At 40.9% G+C, this 20,357-nt stretch overlaps 2 protein-coding genes across 2 annotated transcripts; both read left to right on the forward strand.

Annotated features, from left to right (window-relative positions):
- Positions 1 to 8,414: 8,414 nt before the first annotated feature.
- On the forward strand, positions 8,415 to 17,345 carry septin5a (septin 5a). Its single transcript, XM_084552241.1, has 11 exons — positions 8,415 to 8,931; positions 10,585 to 10,675; positions 10,996 to 11,082; positions 11,476 to 11,599; positions 11,730 to 11,864; positions 12,007 to 12,124; positions 12,205 to 12,306; positions 13,441 to 13,537; positions 13,619 to 13,754; positions 13,913 to 14,015; positions 16,065 to 17,345. Exons 1-11 carry the CDS (start codon positions 8,857 to 8,859, stop codon positions 16,125 to 16,127), a joined length of 1,131 nt encoding a protein of 376 aa, XP_084408367.1. The 5' UTR covers positions 8,415 to 8,856; the 3' UTR covers positions 16,128 to 17,345.
- A 789-nt stretch (positions 17,346 to 18,134) lies between these two features.
- Positions 18,135 to 20,339, forward strand: gp1bb (glycoprotein Ib platelet subunit beta). The gene is made up of 2 exons (XM_084552164.1): positions 18,135 to 18,244; positions 18,974 to 20,339. Exon 2 carries the CDS (start codon positions 18,986 to 18,988, stop codon positions 19,604 to 19,606), a length of 621 nt encoding a protein of 206 aa, XP_084408290.1. The 5' UTR covers positions 18,135 to 18,244; positions 18,974 to 18,985; the 3' UTR covers positions 19,607 to 20,339.
- The last annotated feature ends 18 nt before the right edge of the window (positions 20,340 to 20,357 follow it).

A 20,357-nucleotide genomic window follows, 5' to 3' on the forward strand; every position in this document is an offset into this window, starting at 1 on the left:
TCCATCATAAACAAAGTCGTCGTCCACATCCTCAGAATCGGAAAAATATTCAGCCATGTTGCAAAAAACTAGCAGTAGCAAATTACAGGTAAACAAGCCGACCGTCGCGGGTGCTCGCGGCGCTCAGAGATGACATCATCCAGGTCAGAGGTTAGTAGGTCAATCTACAGACCCTGGATGATGTATGATAACAGGTAACTCCGGACTCAACGGGGAATAGCACTAGTGTATCATAACAAAATATTGGTGAAATGAACTAGTTTCGTAACAGATGATGCTTATTTAGAGGCTGTGTTTCGGTGCCCCAGTCACTCCCACTATAATGGATATACGCAGCGCTCCACTGGATATAAATATTGTCCGAATGACTCCAAATGACACCAAAGTTATATGGGTGAGTAAACGATTGTATTTTATGCCAGGAATAAGGTCCAGGTTGTAAAAAACTGTAATTCCCCTTTAAATGGACTTGGCTCCTTTTCTTCTTTTGTATTAGAGTAAAACAAATCAGCTACTATACACAATACTTTATTAATCATCAAGGATGAGCAGCATAAAAGTATATTTTACATCTAATAAGGACAATGAATGAATATTTGGTTTAATTTTTTGCACCTGCCCCTCTCAGTAATGGCAAATAGAAGCTCCACAGGTTGCAGACACATTTGTTTCCTCTTAGAAATTCACATTTGGCTCCTGTTTACACGATGAGGAAAACTCGGATTAAACTGCACTTGAACTAACTCAACTCCTCGTACAAATATTCACCCACATCTGTGGTGATTCACTCGCGCTCAGTTTTTAGATTACTATGCTTTATAGCACCTTGTGAGTTTTGCTCTTGGCCGTCGCTCCCCCTCCACTCCCACATGCTCGGCTGCATCTGACCCTGTTGGGCTCTTTGAGAAGAATAACTCACAATCTGACGTTGCACGGTGTGGAGGAGGAGACAGAGGAGGAAGAAGGAGAGCTGGAAAACACAGTAATCATTCCTAATATGCCTGACTCAATGATGAGATCATAAGTGCTGAAAGAATCCTAACTGATAATCAATCCTAAATCAATATTTTCAAAGCACACCCCACCCCTCTTCTCTTTATCTTTCCACGTCTCCCTCGCTGGAACGTATCCGTCACTTCCTCAGCGGTGATATTGCGTTGCCAGGGAACAGTCCTTTTTGTTTTAAATCCGTTTTCATCACTTCTCTGATACGAAAGAGTGGACGACGACGCCGCCTGGACTACCCACAATCCCGTGCAGTGATTATTCAGTGCGTGGGCGGATATTCACGGAACATTTTTTCACCTCAAATTAGAAGCAAAAAATAAATAAATAAATAAAAAATGTATCATCAGTCATTTGGATTATGTCACCTTGCAGGAGTGCATTGCCACATTCATCTAATCGAGTAAGCATCAGTCAGTAAAGTAGCCTCTCTACAGGATGATGTTCAAATTGATGTCAAACGGTAATTATTGACATTGGAAGCTGGCGAACACAAGGTTCATAAAAAGCTGTTCCACATAGCTTTATAGCTTTTGAAATAATGAAAAATTGAGCCACAAATACACTTTGGCAGTTCGGCACTGATGAATGATTCATATAAAAATAGTATATTTTAGTATGTTTAGAGTAATAGTGACGCAAGGCGACACTAGACAGAGTCGCCTCTTGAGTTTATTAAATTAAGTACGTGTCTGTTTTGTATCTTGCTGTATGACGTCAGGTTTTCATTTCTTTTTAAGGAAGAATGTGTCATTTTTCCGTCTTTCTTTTTTATCTGTCCTGAAGAGGGATCCGTCATCTGTGTTCAGTGGCGTTTCTCTAAAAACACCCAAGATTAAATGGCATCAGAATTTATACAGGTTGCTAATTTTTTGGCTGTAAAACCTAAATGTACTTGACTAAAGCCTGCGTCGCCTCTTGCGATCAACCAAGCTGCTGATGAGAAGGTGTGAAAACAAAGAGTACCACTTTAATGCATGATTTCCTGTCTCTCTTTCCTTCTTCACTGGTGTCAAAACCTTCCAGTTGACCTCTGACCTCTAACATCTAGACTAAAACTCTTCTCCAGTGACAGACTTTATGAATTTTCACCATTAACATGTACAATTACAGATGAATTACTAACATTTTCTGTTGCCTTAAGAAATGACACACCCATATGTTACCCATATTGTTACTGACTTATTAGCATTTCAGTCTGCAGAAGTGTTTTTAGAACATGACACACTTTATTAATGTACGTACAGGAAGAGATGTGTTTACGTCATTTGTCAGTTTCAAGTTACATACGTTATTAGAGAGCGGTTCCAGTTTTAGCTAAACTTCGAGGAAACGCCGCCTCAGCAATTTCGCCTCTATCTTTAACGTCAGGTCACAAGTTTCACAAAACACTAATTTACTCCCTGCAGCGGTGAGCAGACGTTGAATCAGATGCAGATGCATCTGCATCTGCGTTCGTATACTGTACATATACCCCTCTCCACCTCTGACTTCACGCTTCCTCCATTACTCCTCACTCACTCTCTCTGCCTTTAAACTCTCTCGCTGCCACAGATGGGAGACTCGCCGGCTCCCACTGTGGACCAGCTGCAGAGCAGAAACAGGCGTATCTCAAGAGGGGGGTGGTGTTGTTGGGTGTGGTAGTAAAACTGGGGATTTGAACCCCCTGCAGCTCCTCCTCGTCAGCAGAAAGGAGAAGGAGAGAGGGGTGATGCAAGACGCCTTTAGCTTCTCTTTTGATTATTATTTGAACACAGTGTTTTCTCCTAGACGAAATAGTCTGACATTTTGGGAAAGTGCTTATTTGCTTTATAGTTTATTATTGGTTGTATAGAGAGTTTAGATTCAGACAAATCTGGTTGCAACAAAGTAAAAGTCAACCTAACCTCCTCTCAGAAGTGTAAAGACAAACTTTTATCCTACTTATAACAGAGGTGCTTGTATGTGCAATTTTAATCTTAATGCAAAGCAGAGCTATCTGCCTGCTACCTGTAGCCTAGTGTTATATTTTATGGACAGACGTGAGATCTTCTCACCACCTGCCTGACAGACAGCGAATAAAACAAAACATTCCTCCAAATGTCAAACAGCTGTTTAAAGCAGCTTAAGGATTGGAAAATGATATTTCTTTTTTTATCCACACATTCAGACACTCACACTTTCTGGGTCATCTTGTCCAAACTCTTTGTTGAAATGTTTTGATGTCTGCGAATGAGCTATTTTAAAATCCAAGTGGCAGCACCTTTCCAGATAAATCTGATATGTGAGACGTATTTTGCATTATTTTATGCACATTACATTGTTGGTGTCTTTGTAAACTTTGAGATCTCAACCAGAATGTAATCTTTGTTTGGTTTGAGCAAGTTTAAGCTTCATTTTAGCATCATTTTATAACAACTAGATATGTTGCTGGATGGACACGTGGTTATAAATTTACAGTAGAAGACTGTCTCCACTCCACTACAGTCTATAGTCTGTTAACATAACATATGACTTAAGATCTGTGTGTGCTGCATGTTTTCTCAGCGTCTTCCCTCCGTGACAGTTGGTACCTTTGTTCTTGCTCAGGTGTTTGACGAGTTCATGCCCTGCAGTGTGTTCTCACACACACGTCCTTTTCTCTTTGTCATGGTTCAAACATGCAGAGTTGTTTCATACCTGAAGCAGCTCGCCTACTTTTCTTCTTCTCGTGCTCTGGATCTTAGTCGTACCGCGGCCTCGGCTCTGAGTGCGTCAGAAAGCTTTTGGAAAGTAGCCGGAGGCTGACCCAGATAGCGAGCGCCTATACTAGAAATCTTTTTAGGTATTTTGTTCGACCTGGTTATGTTTGGGATTATAAATTCTTTTGAAATTGGGATCAGGATTTTCGGCAGTAATCCAATGAAACGAATGAAGATTGTTTTGTAACAATCCCCAGCGTAATAAATTTATTATAATCATACTGTAAATTAGGTTACCTGTTGATTAGGAAAACAAGGAAGTGTTGAGTGTAGAACCTGTAAGGACTCAACTCATTGTACATTTATTCTGTTGTGTTTGGCCAGATTATGTGAGCATCATCTGCAGATTGAGTTTGTTTATTTGTCATAAGACTGTAGATGTTCTGTCTTTTTATGGTTTTGATCACTTAAACCTTCTCAGTTTTGACGTCGCAAAACATCAACTGAAAGACAACCATTTGAGATGATGTCCAAGGTTAAAAGTGAACTGCCCATCTTATTTCAGGTCAGCGTGTCCTAATGTCTTCAGAATCAGGGACAGTTTAACCATTTCTAATACCATACAATCCTTTGGGTAATAAATTATTTAAGTGAATGGACTTTAAATGTTAGATTATTTGTTTTTCTTACTGAAAAAACATAGTTTAAACTGTAGTTTTTAGCAAGCTGCACTCGAAGATGAGTAAATAGTGTTTTTGTTGGGGACTATTTTTAGCTGCGGATTAATTCCCCCTCATGGCCAGTTTGAGACTTTTTACAGCAGCAGCATGTAGAATCAAATCAAGAGCTCAGAGGTACAGAGAAATAAGAGATATGATGAGATTGATTTTGGTATTTTCCTGGGATTGATGTCAAAAGCAAAACTATAGACGCATCAGGATTTTTAGGTTTTCTCGATACTTTTTCTTCACCATATAAGGCCACAGCCATTTTCCCACAAGTGGCATTTATCTTTGAGTAAGCAGATGCTAAAACCGGGCGACGATAGCCAAGTGTCCCTCAGTGAAGCAATTTTATTGCTGCGTGACCAATTACATGCTGTCAGATTAGCATGTTAAAGAGCCAAGTGCATGCAGGCCTTCGCATCTCCAAGGAGACTAAACATTAGACGGGTGGGGGGGGGATTCCATCTTTATGTTGTTTTTCATGCCTTCTCCCCTCTTTCCTCACCCCCCTCCCCTCATCTCCCGCTTTGCCGCACTTACTGGAACCACCATCCATCCGGCGAGCGACAATTTGGGGCAGGCATTCAGGGTTAATGGTGTGAGAGCATCAATGGGACCGCTGGACATGCAGAGATGTGATCATTAAAGGTCACCGCTCTTCACTCCCGCATCGCAGGCCGTCTGGCTGCCTGAAGCCGGAAGCATGCACACGACTTAAAGCCAGGCTTCTACACATAATAGCTCGTTTTCGCACTCTTGGTGAGCCTGCAGTGGTCTGAACAGGGCTGGAAACATGTTCTCGTTTCTCCTTAAGCTCACTAAATGTGTCACATATTTTGTTTTTTAAACTACCAGTAAATCCTGTCCTAATATTGGGTAGACTGCTAGGAAATTTGACATGAAACTCCCCCTCAGGCCAATTTAATCACACAGATGAATTATTTTTGTCTTAAAATCAGAATGAAGCTTTAAATCTATGCAAAACAGCCTCAGGTGTGTTTACGTAAACTAACAATTTATTGAGTAGCTTACTGTTATTTTGAGACCCCATCTGTGTTTCTGTCTTCTCACTTGGTCAGGTAGTGTTGACTTTCTCATGTTAATCCTTCAGGCAACTCTTTTAGTGAAAATCACACTTTTTAAAGAGCTGCTTTTGTATTTAAGTAGATTTTAACGGCAGCACGTCTGTATTTCTTCTTGAGGTGGATACTATAGTCCTCATTTGCATTTTGGACGTCTCTCTGCAAACTGACGTTATCTTGTGCAATTAAGCAGTAGACCAGCCTGGGGGGATGCTGTACCTTGACCTGTAATGACAGATATCTGTTTGTCCTTAATCGTGTGTCAAGATTTTGAAGTGTGTCTGGGTTGTCGTGTCTTCATCCTACTTAAAAGTCCTTGGTAGCAGCGAGTGATGGTACGCCGTGTTGTGTTTTTGTACCCTGGCAGTGGAGCTGACTGCTGTGGCCCTTTCACAGTCACTTCCTTTAACGCCACAACTTTGTAAGGCTGAGAGGAAGAAGCTGAGCGCTGCCTGCTGATTGAGTGGCTGATCTCTGGACCTCTGCCCCCGAAGGACCGTCCAATGTGCTGACAAACGAACTAGTCGTGACGCTCTTAGACGTCTGACAGAGGCTACTTCTCCTTCTCCTTGTTAGTAAAAAAAAAAGCTTGAATCCTGCACATTTGATAGATCTCTTAAACTACTGTTTATGCAAAGGAAAGGTGGTTCACAAAAGTAGAGTTGTATTTAGAAGTAAGACAGGCAGTGTTGAACAGGATAATTGTGTCACTTGTAGAGCAAATAGGCCAAATGTTCTCTTGCTTGTGCTTCTGAACTGTGCAGATTTACTCATCGCTTGGAGCATTTCTTCACGACAGTGAACATTTAGACAGCTGACCAATAATTTAAAAACATCCTCTTTGGATTTTTTGGCCTTTTCTGCCAATTTCCATGACTATATGAGAAATTCGTTTCAGAAAAATGTCTCCTTCTCAATTATCCATGCAACCTTTCGAATGCTTTTAGACAACCACACATAGATAAGAAACACACAGGATTGCCCCTTTCATTGCCTGATTGTTTATTAGGTGAAAATAGGTGTTTCCTGATGGTTCAGTGCAGAAATAAAATAATAAACTATGTCTCCAGAGTGAGTGGGTGAATGACAAAGATCAAACTAAACTTTATTCATTAATGAGGGCTATTCAATTAATTGTAATGTCAAAATTGCAAGTGACAGCACATGTGTGACTGAAGGATTATGTTTCGTGGCCGTGTGGGAGAAAGGGACAGCTGGCCGCTGGGAAGGGGGCAGGGGTGTTAGCCGCGGGGCTATTGTAAGACCATTTCAAGACATCTGTTCCTTTTTTGTATTCAGACCCCTTACATACCGCCCCCCCACCACCACCACGTTACTCTTTCTTTCTTGAACAACACTGATGTTTGTGTCTGCGTCGTCCCACCAGAGAAACCCAGGATTGTTCCTCCCTCCCTTAGAGCCGTCACAAAGAACCGAGACCTCTGTCTCCCTCGTGTGGCGTGGAGTGAGACCTTCACGTCCTGTACGTGGCATCACCACGGGGGCGGGCCGAACCCGAACCCTAACAGGGGAAAGAAGAGAGAAAAAAAATAGTCCGGCTTCTTTTATTTCAAAGAGCATTTAAGTCCTGCTGCCCACATCATGTATGAGGCAGACACACCCATTGTGTGCTCACACACACACATCTGGAATCCATCGAGTCCAACCTCTGCCATGATTTGTACCTCGATCACCTACACACACATACATTGAGATGACACTGTGGCTGATTTCCTTTACGTCCTTTGTCATTACAGTCTAGACGAGCACGGCCACACTCACTGCAGGCGAACATGAGCTAAACACAACAACATGGAGCTCCGAATTCATTTCAACAAACTAATAAATAAACTAATACGTATGTGGCATGTGACTTTTGGGTGAGTTTTCTTGATATGAGATGAAAAGATTGAAGTCTGTACTAAGGCCACATCCAGAAGCGAGTTAGCTTAGCTTTGCATAAAGGCTGATAACAGCTGGACAGCTAGCCTGGTTATTTCAAAGTGAAGGAACGCAGATAAAACAGTACGTCAATTAGCTAAATATATTCTTTTAATTTTGTTCAACAGTAAATTTACTAGTTCATTTCAGTTCTGTATGTTCTTCGAGGGGTTCTGAAGTAAGACAATACTTCTGTGCTACCTAATACATCGTATTCAGATTTTACATTTAAAAAATAGCACATTATAGACGATTAAACCTGTGGGTCTCGACCTTTTTGTCCAGGGACCCTCATGTTTCAGTCGTCTATGAGAAACGCTTGGCTTCGTTTAAACGGTTTTGGCCCAAACAGGTGAAATGATAAACCATTCACACACACACACACGCACACACACAAAAAAAGAGACAAGTACTTGTTCTTTCTCCCTTAATCAGCCCACGACCTCTCAGATTGATCCTCTGGACGGGGAAAGGATTTAGTAAAACGGCTTACACTTTGACCAGTAATAATAAAATACTAGGTATTAACTAATCTAGTCACGTGATAAAATCGGTCACAGGTGCATTTTTATTTTTAGAGATTGAGCATTTTCCTTCCTTTAACTGTTTACTTGTGGCGCTGTACTTTGTTTTAATTTGGAGTTCAACTCAGACATTTATACGTGTGTGTGATGGAGTGTTTATAAATTGTTTTATGGGCTCGGCATACTTCAGCACACACTCACACACCCAGAGCATTCACTGAACATATTAACTGACAAGTTAATTTACTTGTTTATGTGATCATCCGGCTGCACAGGCCTCTGCTTGTTGTGTTTGTGTCCTTATCTTTTGTTTGCGCCACAGCTTTTGTCGCTGCCAAGTTCAAACAGGTCCAGTTAGGTTTTACAGGTTAACGAAGGGCAGCAGCATCTGCACTTTCTCTCTCCGTCTTCTCCTTCTGGGGTTTCTGTGCGCGCCGGTGGTCATTTCTCCCAGTGTACAGATTTATTTTTCAACTGTTGGAGCTGGGGGGAGGGAGTACAGGCTGAATGAATGAGTTTCTTTTAGACCTTCGCTTCTTGCATCCCTCCCTTATTTCCTCCCTCAAATTGCCACCTCTCTCTTGCTCCTTCTCTCCGTTTCCCTCCCTCTCTCAGTGAGAATTCCTCCATACCTGTCTGAACAGGGTGAGCCGGGCCGCTGTAGGGCAGAAGGAAGAAAGAAAGAAAAAAAAGAAAGAAAGACAGAAAGAAAGAAAGAGTGCTGAGGAGAAGAAAACAAAGGAACTCAAGAGAAAGGAGAGTAGGAGGGACGTATTTAAAGAGCGCAAACAGGAAAGAAGTGTGTCAGAGACACGTTCATCGAGGTCCAGAGCCTTCAAATCTGCTTTTCCACCCGTTCCCTGCTGGGCTGCTTTTTTAACGCGGCTATTTTGGTCCGTCAGTGTCGGGGCGGTTAAGGATGGATGCCATCATGCTGCAAGAAAAACTAGTGGAACGGCTGCTGTGTCCTCGAGTGAGAACGGCCAGACAGAAGGTAAAGAGTTGGATTTATGGGAGGACATGTGTGCAGGATAGGCAAAAAGAGTGGAGGGATATTATAAAAATTATACATATATACATTTAAAAATATTGACAGAGATTTCAGGAATATTTCAAAATGTATAAACGGAAGTCCCTCACACCTGTTGACTGTCTGCCAGCATCTTTTTACTGTTATCGCTGCCTTTTTCTGGAGGTGTTTGAGTTCAGTTTCCACTCGCAGTGTCAGATTTACTGCTGAGATTACTCATTGATTTATCTGCTGCTTTGTCAGGAGTTTTTTTTTTTTTTTTTTCAGTCCTGCACCTCTGGGTCTTTGGCAAGTGTGTCTGCAGTGCACCGATTGTGCTGCCTGTGGTATTTTCTTTTTGTTTTTAAGTGTGTGTGCGTGTGTGCGTTATTGTAAATGGGATCCTCACCCGAGGGGCTGTCGGAAATGCCAATGACAAGTTATGACAGCGTTTAAGAACGCTGACTGTGTTTGGCTCGTGTGTTTGCAGAGTGAAAAAGAGCTTTTCAGGTCGGTTGAATGTAGCCTCTGTCCGTGTGTGTGAATGCTCTCTGCAGGCCCCGAGTGTGTATTTATATCTACACATGTCCGCGTGTAGTACTGCGGGTTAAAGATGACGTTCTGCCAGATGCAGCGGGACCCAAAGCCACTGAAACAGTGAGCGACTGGTATCCTGTGGTTCTCTTTGTGCTTCTCTGAGATATTTAATGGAAAGTCTGAGGCGCTGGTTATTCTCAGCTGCTCCGAGGGGAATGTTGTGCACGTGTTTTTCCGTCCATGTTGTTGATTTGCTGTCTGTTGTGGCAATTTTATAGCAGCAGGCGCCTGCCAGATCCTTTTTGTATTTTTTTTCATTAAAAATCCTCAGAACTCCCTCACAGTTATTAAATGTCTGCGTCTGTTTTTGATCTTTTGTTTTTCGTATATTATACAAGAGCCGAAACAGTTAGTTAGTTATTTGATTTATTAAATTACAGAAAGTCAGTAATAACTTTTTGGATAATAATTTAACTATTTTCTTTGTATTTCTTTCAAACTAAATTATTTCTGGTCCCCAAACTTTTACCCGAATAAAAGTACAAAAATGATGTCAACATAAACTTCAAAATATACTTATAGAAATGTATAAAGTACTTATTTTAATTATTGTTTCATTCATGTATACATTATTTTAATGTCACAACTCTTTGTATTTTCTATTATTAATCTGAATCTGCAGCTACACTTATCAGATAATGTGGTGCAGTAAAAAGTAAAGTTTACCTCTTGATTTGTACCGTGTACTTAGTTCCTCCTGAGCTGTTTTGGACATTGGTCAAATAACACAAGCAATTTGAAGACGTCGCTTTCACATGTTCACTCTCTTCTCACTCTCAGTCGACCAAAGAATGAAAGGGTTACTCGAGACACTAACTAGCTCGCAATTAACACTTTTATTTATTTTTTGCTTTTAAATGAGGATCACTTTGGGGCGAAACATGTCAGAAAATACTGGAAAACAACTTAATGTTATCACATGGCATTCAGTAACAGACTGTTTCACTCGGTGCTGCAGTAATTGTCTGAAAATTTTATAATGTTTCTGACTCTTAATTATAAAAAGCATCTTCTCCTTTTTGTCCTTTCATTCTCTTCCAGGAGAAACAGTACGTGGGCTTTGCCACTCTGCCCAACCAGGTCCACAGGAAGTCTGTGAAGAAAGGCTTTGACTTTACGCTGATGGTGGCAGGTCAGTTTTATTTAACTGAAGACGCACCATGCATCAGATAACCCAGTCTTTCTTTCACCAGCTAACTGGAGATAATTTACTGGGCATACGTAACTAAAACTAACAGTCCGGTAATAAATCCTGCTGCCCCCATGAAATTTATATGCAGCTCTTGTATTGTCACTTTGGAGAGATGTGTAACGTCTTACTTACTCTCAATGGGTCAACAGAATATCAGACAAAAAAATAAGCCTCTAAAGTGTACCTAATAAACTGGCAGTTTATATGTTATAGGTTATATGTTATTGGATATTATAAATATGTCTGTGTCTGTGCTGCAGGAGAGTCTGGTATGGGAAAATCAACTCTGGTCAACAGCCTGTTCCTCACAGACCTCTACAAAGACAGGAAGTTACTGAATGCTGAGGGTGAGTCTTCGTGCTATTTATTATCATCTCTCCATCAGAATGGATGCACACTTACTGTTACCATATGTAAAAATGGGTCAGCTTTTCCAAAATACCAAAATAGTCACTGCTCTCTAGCTGCTTTGCACCAGTTTGGTGTCTATTTTATTATTTTTCTTTATTTTGCAGACTGTAAGCTTCATTTTTTGTGTGTTTTTTATTTTTTATTTCTAATAAATGAAGAGCTTTTATATAACTTTAACTCAGAACTGAAAAACATGTTGTATATCATGTGTATGTTTAAAGCAGCCGTGCAATAATGGCTATGTTAATGTTAAAGGAAATCAGAACTGTAACTTCCACTATCAGAGTTGCTATTTCCTTCATCTTTCTCTGTGTGCTGATGCTTTGCAGAGCGCATCAACCAAACCGTGGAGATCATCAAACACACCGTAGACATCGAGGAGAAGGGTGTGAAGCTCAAGCTGACCATAGTGGACACGCCGGGCTTCGGAGACGCTGTCAACAACAACGAGTGGTGAGCTGCGAGGGTTGCTTGCTGCTTCTGACGAGCGCCTTGTTCAGCCTGCTCGCTTGAATTCACGCTGACTGTAATGAGCTGCTTATGAAGGCTGATGTGTGTGTGTGTGTGTGTGTGTGTGTCCTAGCTGGAAGCCGATCACGGACTACATAGATCAGCAGTTTGAACAATACTTCAGGGATGAGAGCGGGCTGAACAGAAAGAACATCCAGGACAACAGAGTCCACTGCTGCCTCTACTTCATCCCTCCCTTCGGGCATGGGTAATGACTCACAAAGGCATATTTTAGGCGCGCAAACACACGAAGGAAGACAGTTTGAAACCATAGAAAAGAGATATTAAGGGCTTTATTAATTACTCAAATCTCCTGATCACTCTGGATTTCTCTGCGTTTCTTTTCACAGGCTGCGCCCAGTGGATGTTGAGTTCATGAAGGCTCTGCATGAGAAAGTGAACATAATTCCACTCATCGCCAAAGCCGACTGCCTGACGCCCAACGAGATCAAGAAGCTTAAAGACAGAGTGAGTCCACGCTCCATGGGGACTTCAGGATGTTTGCTTTTTTCCGGCCCGTTGACTGCATTCTGATCCGTGTTTTCTAGATACGAGAGGAAATAGACAAGTTTGGGATCAAAGTGTACCAGTTCCCCGAGTGCGACTCAGACGAGGATGAAGAGTTTAAACAACTTGACAAAGAGCTGAAGGTGAGTCTGGTCAGTCGGGTATCTTTCAGGACGACTGACTGCGTCACTGCTGATGGACGTAACTGAACATATCTGTACTGTACAGATCATTATGCACGGTAACCAAATATTAAACAGCATGCCTTCCACTCCTCATTGGATTAAACATCTTTGTAGATTTCAAATCACATCAGAATACTTTCTGCTGCATTTCCTTTCAACTCATACTCACCGTCTTCTACAGTGCATTGAGTTGCTGAGTTGTCGTTGCACCGCCTACTGACATTTTTCCATTTCCTCGAACAACTGAGCAAAGTCCATAACAGTGCAGCTGAAAGTCTTAAAGTAATACAGAGACAAAGGTGGTAACAGTCTGAGGTAACCACCTCTAAATATTAAACCTCCACTCCAGTTCCCTCGACTCCACGAGGTCAAAGAGTTTTGTTTCTGCTCCTCAAAGAACTTGAAGTGCTCAGCAGCGCCACGTCTCACCAGAAAACCATGTCCCAGTTCCTCTGGATAATCCACAGCCTTTTCCATGAGTCGCTTTCATTGGTATTTTTCGAAAAAGTCAAGATTTTTCTCCAAGAGCTTTGGAGACTTCGCTGTCTTGTTGTGATGAATTGTTCAAATGAAGGGACACGGCACTGCGCACTGCAGGGACGGCTGCTGTGTAATGGAAAGTGACAGAAGTAGTTGTTGGGGTTGACGCGATCGTCGGATTATCTGTTTTGGAAAGTTGCAAAGAAAACTTGTCAGATAGAGCAGTGAAGTTCTGCTGGGGGACGTTGATGGACATGGACAGATATCTTAGACTCGCGGTATGTAAAGCTAGATTTATCTACATGGCTGGATACCGTGAGGGGAAAGCAGGAAATGTTTCTGTTAGTAATTTGGGAGGACTGCTGCCTAAACATCTGTTGCGCTCTTAAATTGAAGTCTAGCAGCATCTCAGAGCCAATAAATGTGGACGTCTGCCATGAATTCCCTTATCAGCTGTGAAAGTCAGCGCAGGGAAAATACACAGCAAACGGTCTTTTACCTGTCTCAACAATTGCTGTCACGCTGCTCTTGTGAATGTGTACCAGCACGCTCAGTCAGCTCAGGCGCGATAAGGGTTAAAATAACAACCTGTCCTGGCGTCTCTGTGTGCAGGAGTGTACCCCGTTCGCTGTGATTGGCAGCAACACAGTGGTGGAGGCTCGAGGACAAAGAGTGAGAGGAAGACTGTACCCCTGGGGGATTGTCGAAGGTATGTTCACGTATTATCTATCCACAGTTTGCATGTCATAACTTGGACTTCTAATTAGTGTCGTCTATTTCCTTCGCCCAGTGGAAAACCAGTCGCACTGCGACTTTGTGAAACTGAGGAACATGCTGATTCGCTCACACATGCACGACCTCAAAGACGTAACCTGCGACGTCCACTATGAAAACTACAGAGCGCAGTGCATACAGGAGATGACCAGGTATGTGTGTCTGTGTGAAAAAGTCTGCTGAGAAATGAAAGTGTGGGAATGTTTTGTAAACATGCTAGATATCTGCTGATGTGCGTGGAGATTTGTCCGTTTCACCTCTTATCCTCCTTTCCTTTTTCTTCTTGTTCTTCTTGTTCTTCTACTCTCAGTAAACTGGCTCAGGACAACCGCATGGAGAGTCCCATCCCCATCCTGCCTCTGTCTACTCCAGATGTGGACACTGAGAAACTAATCAAAATGAAAGACGAGGAGGTACGAAGCAAATTTACGGTTTCCCCTGACAGGAAACGTTAACGTGATTATGAATGGGTCTTAGATAATCAGAGGTTTAGTTATAGGTCTCGATGGCTGACAACTTTAGACGCAATGCAGTGAGACACACCCCGACAGAGGATGATGCATCACAGTAAAATGTTATTCAGTGTGTCATTCCTTAATACACAGGATTAGATGTTACAATCTCTTGTGCCAAGATCCCAGGCAAAACACATTTAGAGGCCCTGTCCAACTGAAAAAATAAATAAATAAAAATGGCCAGCTGGCTGCTAGCCTGCTGTCTAGCCAACAAGAAGATATCAGATACCTGGCCTAATCAGCAGCAGTAAGCCGCATGTCATTGGGGTTTTCAAGTGGGCACCTCCCTTTACCGATGTTTCGTTAAGTTACGCCCACAACACCTCAAGATGGCTTAACAGTGAATTCCAGCGTCCTATAGTCACCCGCCTCCATGCTGCCACTGCACAACTTTGTTTTTCTCACCATTCAGTGAGAGTGTGTCACAATACACTATGCCGTAATATGCTGCAACACATCACACTACACTACGATAGAATCCAATATGGTATTCATACATTGTAGTGCAGTATGGCGTGATTTCATACGTCAAAATACAATAAGATACATCACATACTTCAATATGTCACGGCACGATATGATTCAAAGTGATACAAGAGATTCAATATCATGTGTCACCATGTCAAAAACATTCAGTTTAGCCAAAACAGAATTTGTATTAGTACAATACCATACCTTACAATACGAGATATGAGATACGATACGATAAAAGATGTGAGATACTATACGATAAAAGATATGGGATACGATACAATACAAGATATGAGATACGATATGATACGGTATAAGATATGAGATGTGATACAATATGATACAATATGAGATATGAGATACGATACAATAAAAGATGTGAGATACTATACGATAAAAGATATGGGATACGATACAATAAAAGACATGGGATACAATACAATACAAGATATGAGATACGATATGATACGGTATAAGGTATAAAATATGAGATACGAGATACGATATGATAAAAGATATGAGATACGATACGATATGATAAAAGATATGAGATACGATACGATAAAAGATATGAGATACGATGCGATAAATAAAATATGATGAAATAAAATATATGGGATACGATACAATATGAGATACGAGACGAGATGAGATGAGATGAGATACTATATACGACTTGATGCGATACGAAATATGAGATACTCTATGCGACACAATACGATACGATACGGTATGAGATATGAGAAACAACACGATGCGAAATGCAACGTGACATGGAATTCTATATAGATTAGATTAGATACTTTATTTTTCCCGTGGGAAATTCGTTTTCCAGTAGCTCCATTGCATAGAAACAGATATAAAGATATTTAAGACATATAATAATACGAATATATATGATACTGTGTAAAATATATACAGTATTGGCAGCAATGACCAAAGTCCAGTTGTATCCTCACAGGGAGACGTTGTATAATCTTATGGCCTGAGGGACAAACGACCTCCTCAAGCTGTCCATGGAGCAGGACAGAGACGATACGAGATATGAGATACTATATAGGGCATGATATGATACAACACAATACAATATGATATTGGTACGATACGAGATATGAGATACGATACGATACAATACTATATATGCCATGACATGACATGATACATACATGTTATATGGCAATGACACGATACAATATACTGTGCGATATGCGAGACGATGCGAAACAATACGATACAACATGACACAGGAAGAGACGAGATGAGATGATACAATATACGACATGACAGGATACGAGATGATGATACATCACATTCCAGTATGATTCATGACTCAACAAAATTACACAACAATACACCACATTACAGTGCATCAGAATATGTCACAACACAATATGATTCAAAATGATTCAATGGGGTATGTCAAAATATTGTAGGATTGCGTACTGTGGCCTAACTATATAACTGTCCTCTCTGCAGCTGAAGAGGATGCAGGAGATGCTCAACAAGATGCAGCAGCAGATGCACGAGAAAGACCAGTGATGTCCCTCAGAGCAGAGCTGTGCTGCAGCGCCACCTGGTGTTTCCCCCCCCCCACAACGACAGTGAGACCTTCAGACTCTGAACATGATATCGACTCTGGCTGTACATTTATATCTTCGGTTTGGTGCTTTGTATAGTTTGTCGGCCTGGAAGGTTTGTTTTTCTCTGAATCTTGCCCATTTTGAGCCCCTCGCTGTGGTCTTAACATATATAATATAAATGCGTAATTTAAATAACTTGCTCAGTGTATCTAATTTATAAATGCAATGCTAAACTTTTTGGATATAATGTCAGGGTTTGTGCTGCGAGATGTTTTGTAAAGAAATGTCGGTTTTTTGGTGGATGTTTAGATTTGAACATGGATATTGTGTTTTTATTAATGCGCGTGTTTGGGCGTGTGAGTGTGTGCATTTCATGAAATTTCCTTTCCATATAACCAGGTATCCGTCCATAAATTTCCCATTTGTCCTTAAAAAGGTGCCACAGTGACTTCTCTTTCCCTCATTTAGCATTATTCTCATTCAGTCAGTCAAAATATCCTCTCCCAGCATTTTTTTAAGGTGCTGGTTGAGCTGAAAATGCACTTATTGCCAGCGGCTAACTGTGAATGGAGAGCCTCTGACATAATGAGAAGGTTTGTGCAGTGCAGGGTGCACGTGCAAGCATGCTCACTCATATCGCTAACCCTATTTTTACTGCTTTATAGCCGATGCCCTGTGCTTGTATTAAATGCCCCATACAGTGTGCTTCGTTGCCATTACAGGATAGCAGAAGTAGATGAGTAACGAGGAGCAAACACTGTCTCTGTGCTTCTGTTTTAAATTTCTCTCCTTGGAAGTGAGATATGCCTTCAAAGTTGTGTAACCTACATGTGAGTTAAGATCGTTTGAGCGTGCGTGTGTGTGCATTTGTGTGTATGCAGACTCTGCGGATGCTGATGAACTGTACATATTTTGCCTGAAGGCTGTGAGCTCAGCCTGTGACCCATTTACAAAGGTGTGGCAAATAAACTCTCGTTTCTCGTCAGCCTGGCCTTTCAGTATTGTTTCTGTGGAGATTATAGCGTCTGTTCAGCTAAAACAGGACAACATCCTCTCTCACATCTGCATGTCAGACTCTGAATGGCAGGTTTCAGAGCCGGGGCAGCGTCTGGGAAACTTATCTGCCGATTCATATTTATCTCTCGCAGCCATTCTTCCTCTGCTCTGAACACAGCGTCCTCTTCCTGTCAGTCGGTGGAGGAACACACAAGCAGACGTAGCATCAGTATGAATGACAGAAATATCTGTATCTCCTTTAAGAACACAGACACTTACAAAAAAACATAAAAAGCTTTAGTATCACCATAATAATAAATAAAAAAGTAATTGTGAAGAATTTTGAAGCAATTTTTTACTATTTGGTGGCCTGAAAAGTCGTATTTTAACATGAAATACATGTTACATGTTATTAATCTTTATTAGCAAAGTAACTATGAGCTGAATTTATTGAATGTCGTGACGTAAAATGATAATATTTGCCTTTCTGAACAGTAGTAGCAGCAGAAAATGGACGTACAAATACCTCAAACTTGTATTTACGTACAGTACTTGTATAAACCACCAGTTTATACAGCAGTAACCCATATGATGTGTGATATGCATCATGATACAGGACATGTTCTGATGCCAAATATGGACCTTAACAGTTTAAATGGAATTCTGTAATTTAATGATTTATTGTAATCTGCTATTATTATTATTATTATTATTATATCCTCCCTGTTTTCTTGACTGCATGCGTAATGGGATTTTTACATAAAGCAAATTTCACTTATTTGTATGTTTAGTAGCTCATACTGTAATGTGTGTCAGTTAATTTCAAAGCAATAAGCGGTCACTGCCTCTGTCCATTTAACACCAACATAAACACTTTCTTAGAAATTTATTAGGAATTAAACACTCTTAAAGAGTTGCCCGAGATACCGGTGTGTCACTCAAGTGTGTACACAGACGTGTGTGTGCGCGCGCACTCATAATTTGACAGTGGTCTTTATCAGTGAGCTCCAGCTGTAACACACTCATCCTCTGAGAGCAACCGTAAGAGACGCAGTCATCTGAAGACTCGCAGCGCTGAAGGTAAGTGACTGTCCTCAGACTTTATTAAGTAGATCTGTAAAGTAAAGTTTGGCATAATTACTCAACAGCATATAATATATTTTTTAATTTTATTAAGAGGGTATCAAACTACAATCCGTATATAACTGCTCTGTAATCATATCAAGCAGTTTCATACGAGGGCTTGGTTGCACAGTCTGGACCTCATGAAACATTTGTAGTTGATTTCTAAGTAACTACTTTAAGATTATGTATCTGTGCACTACATTACATATTTAACTTGGTCATGAACATTAAACAAATTTTTATTAATTGTACGTAATTGTAGTTGTACATTTTGCAGAGAGCGGCCAGAACGATTGAAACACTTCACAGCCCTTCACCGACGACACAACATACAGCTCCATAGTGTAACACAGAGCCTAATCAACAACTCTGGGATATAAAATTATAAACAGAAATGTTTCACAAGTGCGATCATTACTTGAGGACCCCTTTCTACATATTAAGCTCTGTTGTCTTTTATACTTAAACCCAAACTGTTCTTTTAAACTACACACATGCAAAACTTAATTTACTGATCAGTGTCCATCTGGAATAGAAAGATTTCTGTTTCTGATTATTGTTGATATGTTATTTTAAATGTTATGAGCTGTGGAATATGTTATAACCCTAACATTATATACAAAGAACGTTTACAGTTCAACACACATCGTATTTAATCTCAGATGCCTCCTCTTTTTTCTGCAGGGCTTGGTAACCATGAAGGGGCTTCTGCTCCTTAGTCTGCTCCTCTGGTTTGGAGGTCAAAGGTCATTGGCCTGCCCTTACCTTTGCACCTGTCATGGCAGCCAGGTAGATTGCAGCAGGAAGTCTCTCACCACCTCCTTACTGCCCTCAAGTTTCCCTGCTGGGACCACTGAGCTCCGCCTCCATGACAATTTGCTGACCACCTTCCCCAACGGGCTCCTGGATAATCTGGCCTCCCTCCGCTCAGTCTCTCTTGCAGGTAACCCCTGGGCGTGTGACTGTGGCATCCTCTACCTGCGAGGCTGGCTGCTGCGTCAGCCCCCAAGCCTCTTGTCACACCTGGGTGTCAACTGCAGCTCCCCTCCCAACCTGAGAGGGCGGCTGGTGGTGTATTTAACGGAGGAGGAGGTCCTGGAGTCCTGCCACTACTGGTTCTGTGACCTGGCTTTGGTGTCGCAGGTGTGTCTGTTTGTGTTTGTGGTGGTGCAGGTGGTTCTGCTCGTGGCTCTCATCATTTTCCTGAGGAGGTTCGAGAGGTTGACCAAGGCGGGGAGAAGAACCAGAGAGGAGAGCTACACACCTGGGGAGGGTCACGTGAACGAGTACACGTCTTTGAAGGACAGCAGCTTCTGAAGTGGAGCTGTTTATAATCACTGTACCTTTGAGTTCAGGTGACAAATTGTGGCACTAACCTACATAAATGAGTTAATATAACATGAATATAAATTATTTGAATCATGTACATTGCCAAATCAAAAACCAGTTGCAATTTCCCCGTTGTGGGACAAATAAAGGTTTTTCTTATTCTTATTGAGATAGATGCTGTTATTACGGTCTCAATGCATTTCTGAAACTCTTTTATCTGTGTTTTTCCCTTTGATTTGTCTCATATGTGATTATATACCACCACAGACCAGTATATGCCAATATATAAAAAAGATATAAAAAGATTACACAATAGCCTGAACAATGCATTTTCAAATAGTTTGGTTAAAAAAGAAATATCTGCATTAAATAAAAATTGATGTTTGTAAAATTTATGAACTTGTTTAGCACCTTGAGATTATTTGTTTCAGGATATAAGTAATTAAAAAATAAAAATGCGAACTGAATTATATATTCAAATGCAGTCATGCAATGCCTTTTTATATTTATATATTCTGCTAATTGTGAGCAGGAAATAATTATTCTGATTGATGTTAATGTCCAATAAAAATTTGTACTTTTTTCTGAACCACAGAAACAAATAACTTTCATTAACATTGCTCACATTGTGTGGTATTACTGTGTGTTTATTGAATTATGTCGTTTTTTCTAAATGTTGTTGCATTACAAACTAAAATAATAAAGAGATTTCACTGAAAAATGATCAGATTCTTTCTTT

The sequence above is a fragment of the Chelon labrosus genome (assembly GCF_963514085.1).
Source record: "Chelon labrosus genome assembly, chromosome: 9".
NCBI lineage: Eukaryota > Metazoa > Chordata > Actinopteri > Mugiliformes > Mugilidae > Chelon > Chelon labrosus.

Bases quoted from the DNA above. Each gene is read 5' to 3' on its own strand.
- septin5a (XM_084552241.1), top strand. From the start codon at position 8,857: ATGGATGCCATCATGCTGCAAGAAAAACTAGTGGAACGGCTGCTGTGT. The intron at 11,865-12,006 runs GTAATGACTCAC...TTCTTTTCACAG, and splicing joins ATCCCTCCCTTCGGGCATGG to GCTGCGCCCAGTGGATGTTG. The intron at 14,016-16,064 runs GTACGAAGCAAA...TCCTCTCTGCAG, and splicing joins TCAAAATGAAAGACGAGGAG to CTGAAGAGGATGCAGGAGAT.
- gp1bb (XM_084552164.1), top strand. From the start codon at position 18,986: ATGAAGGGGCTTCTGCTCCTTAGTCTGCTCCTCTGGTTTGGAGGTCAA.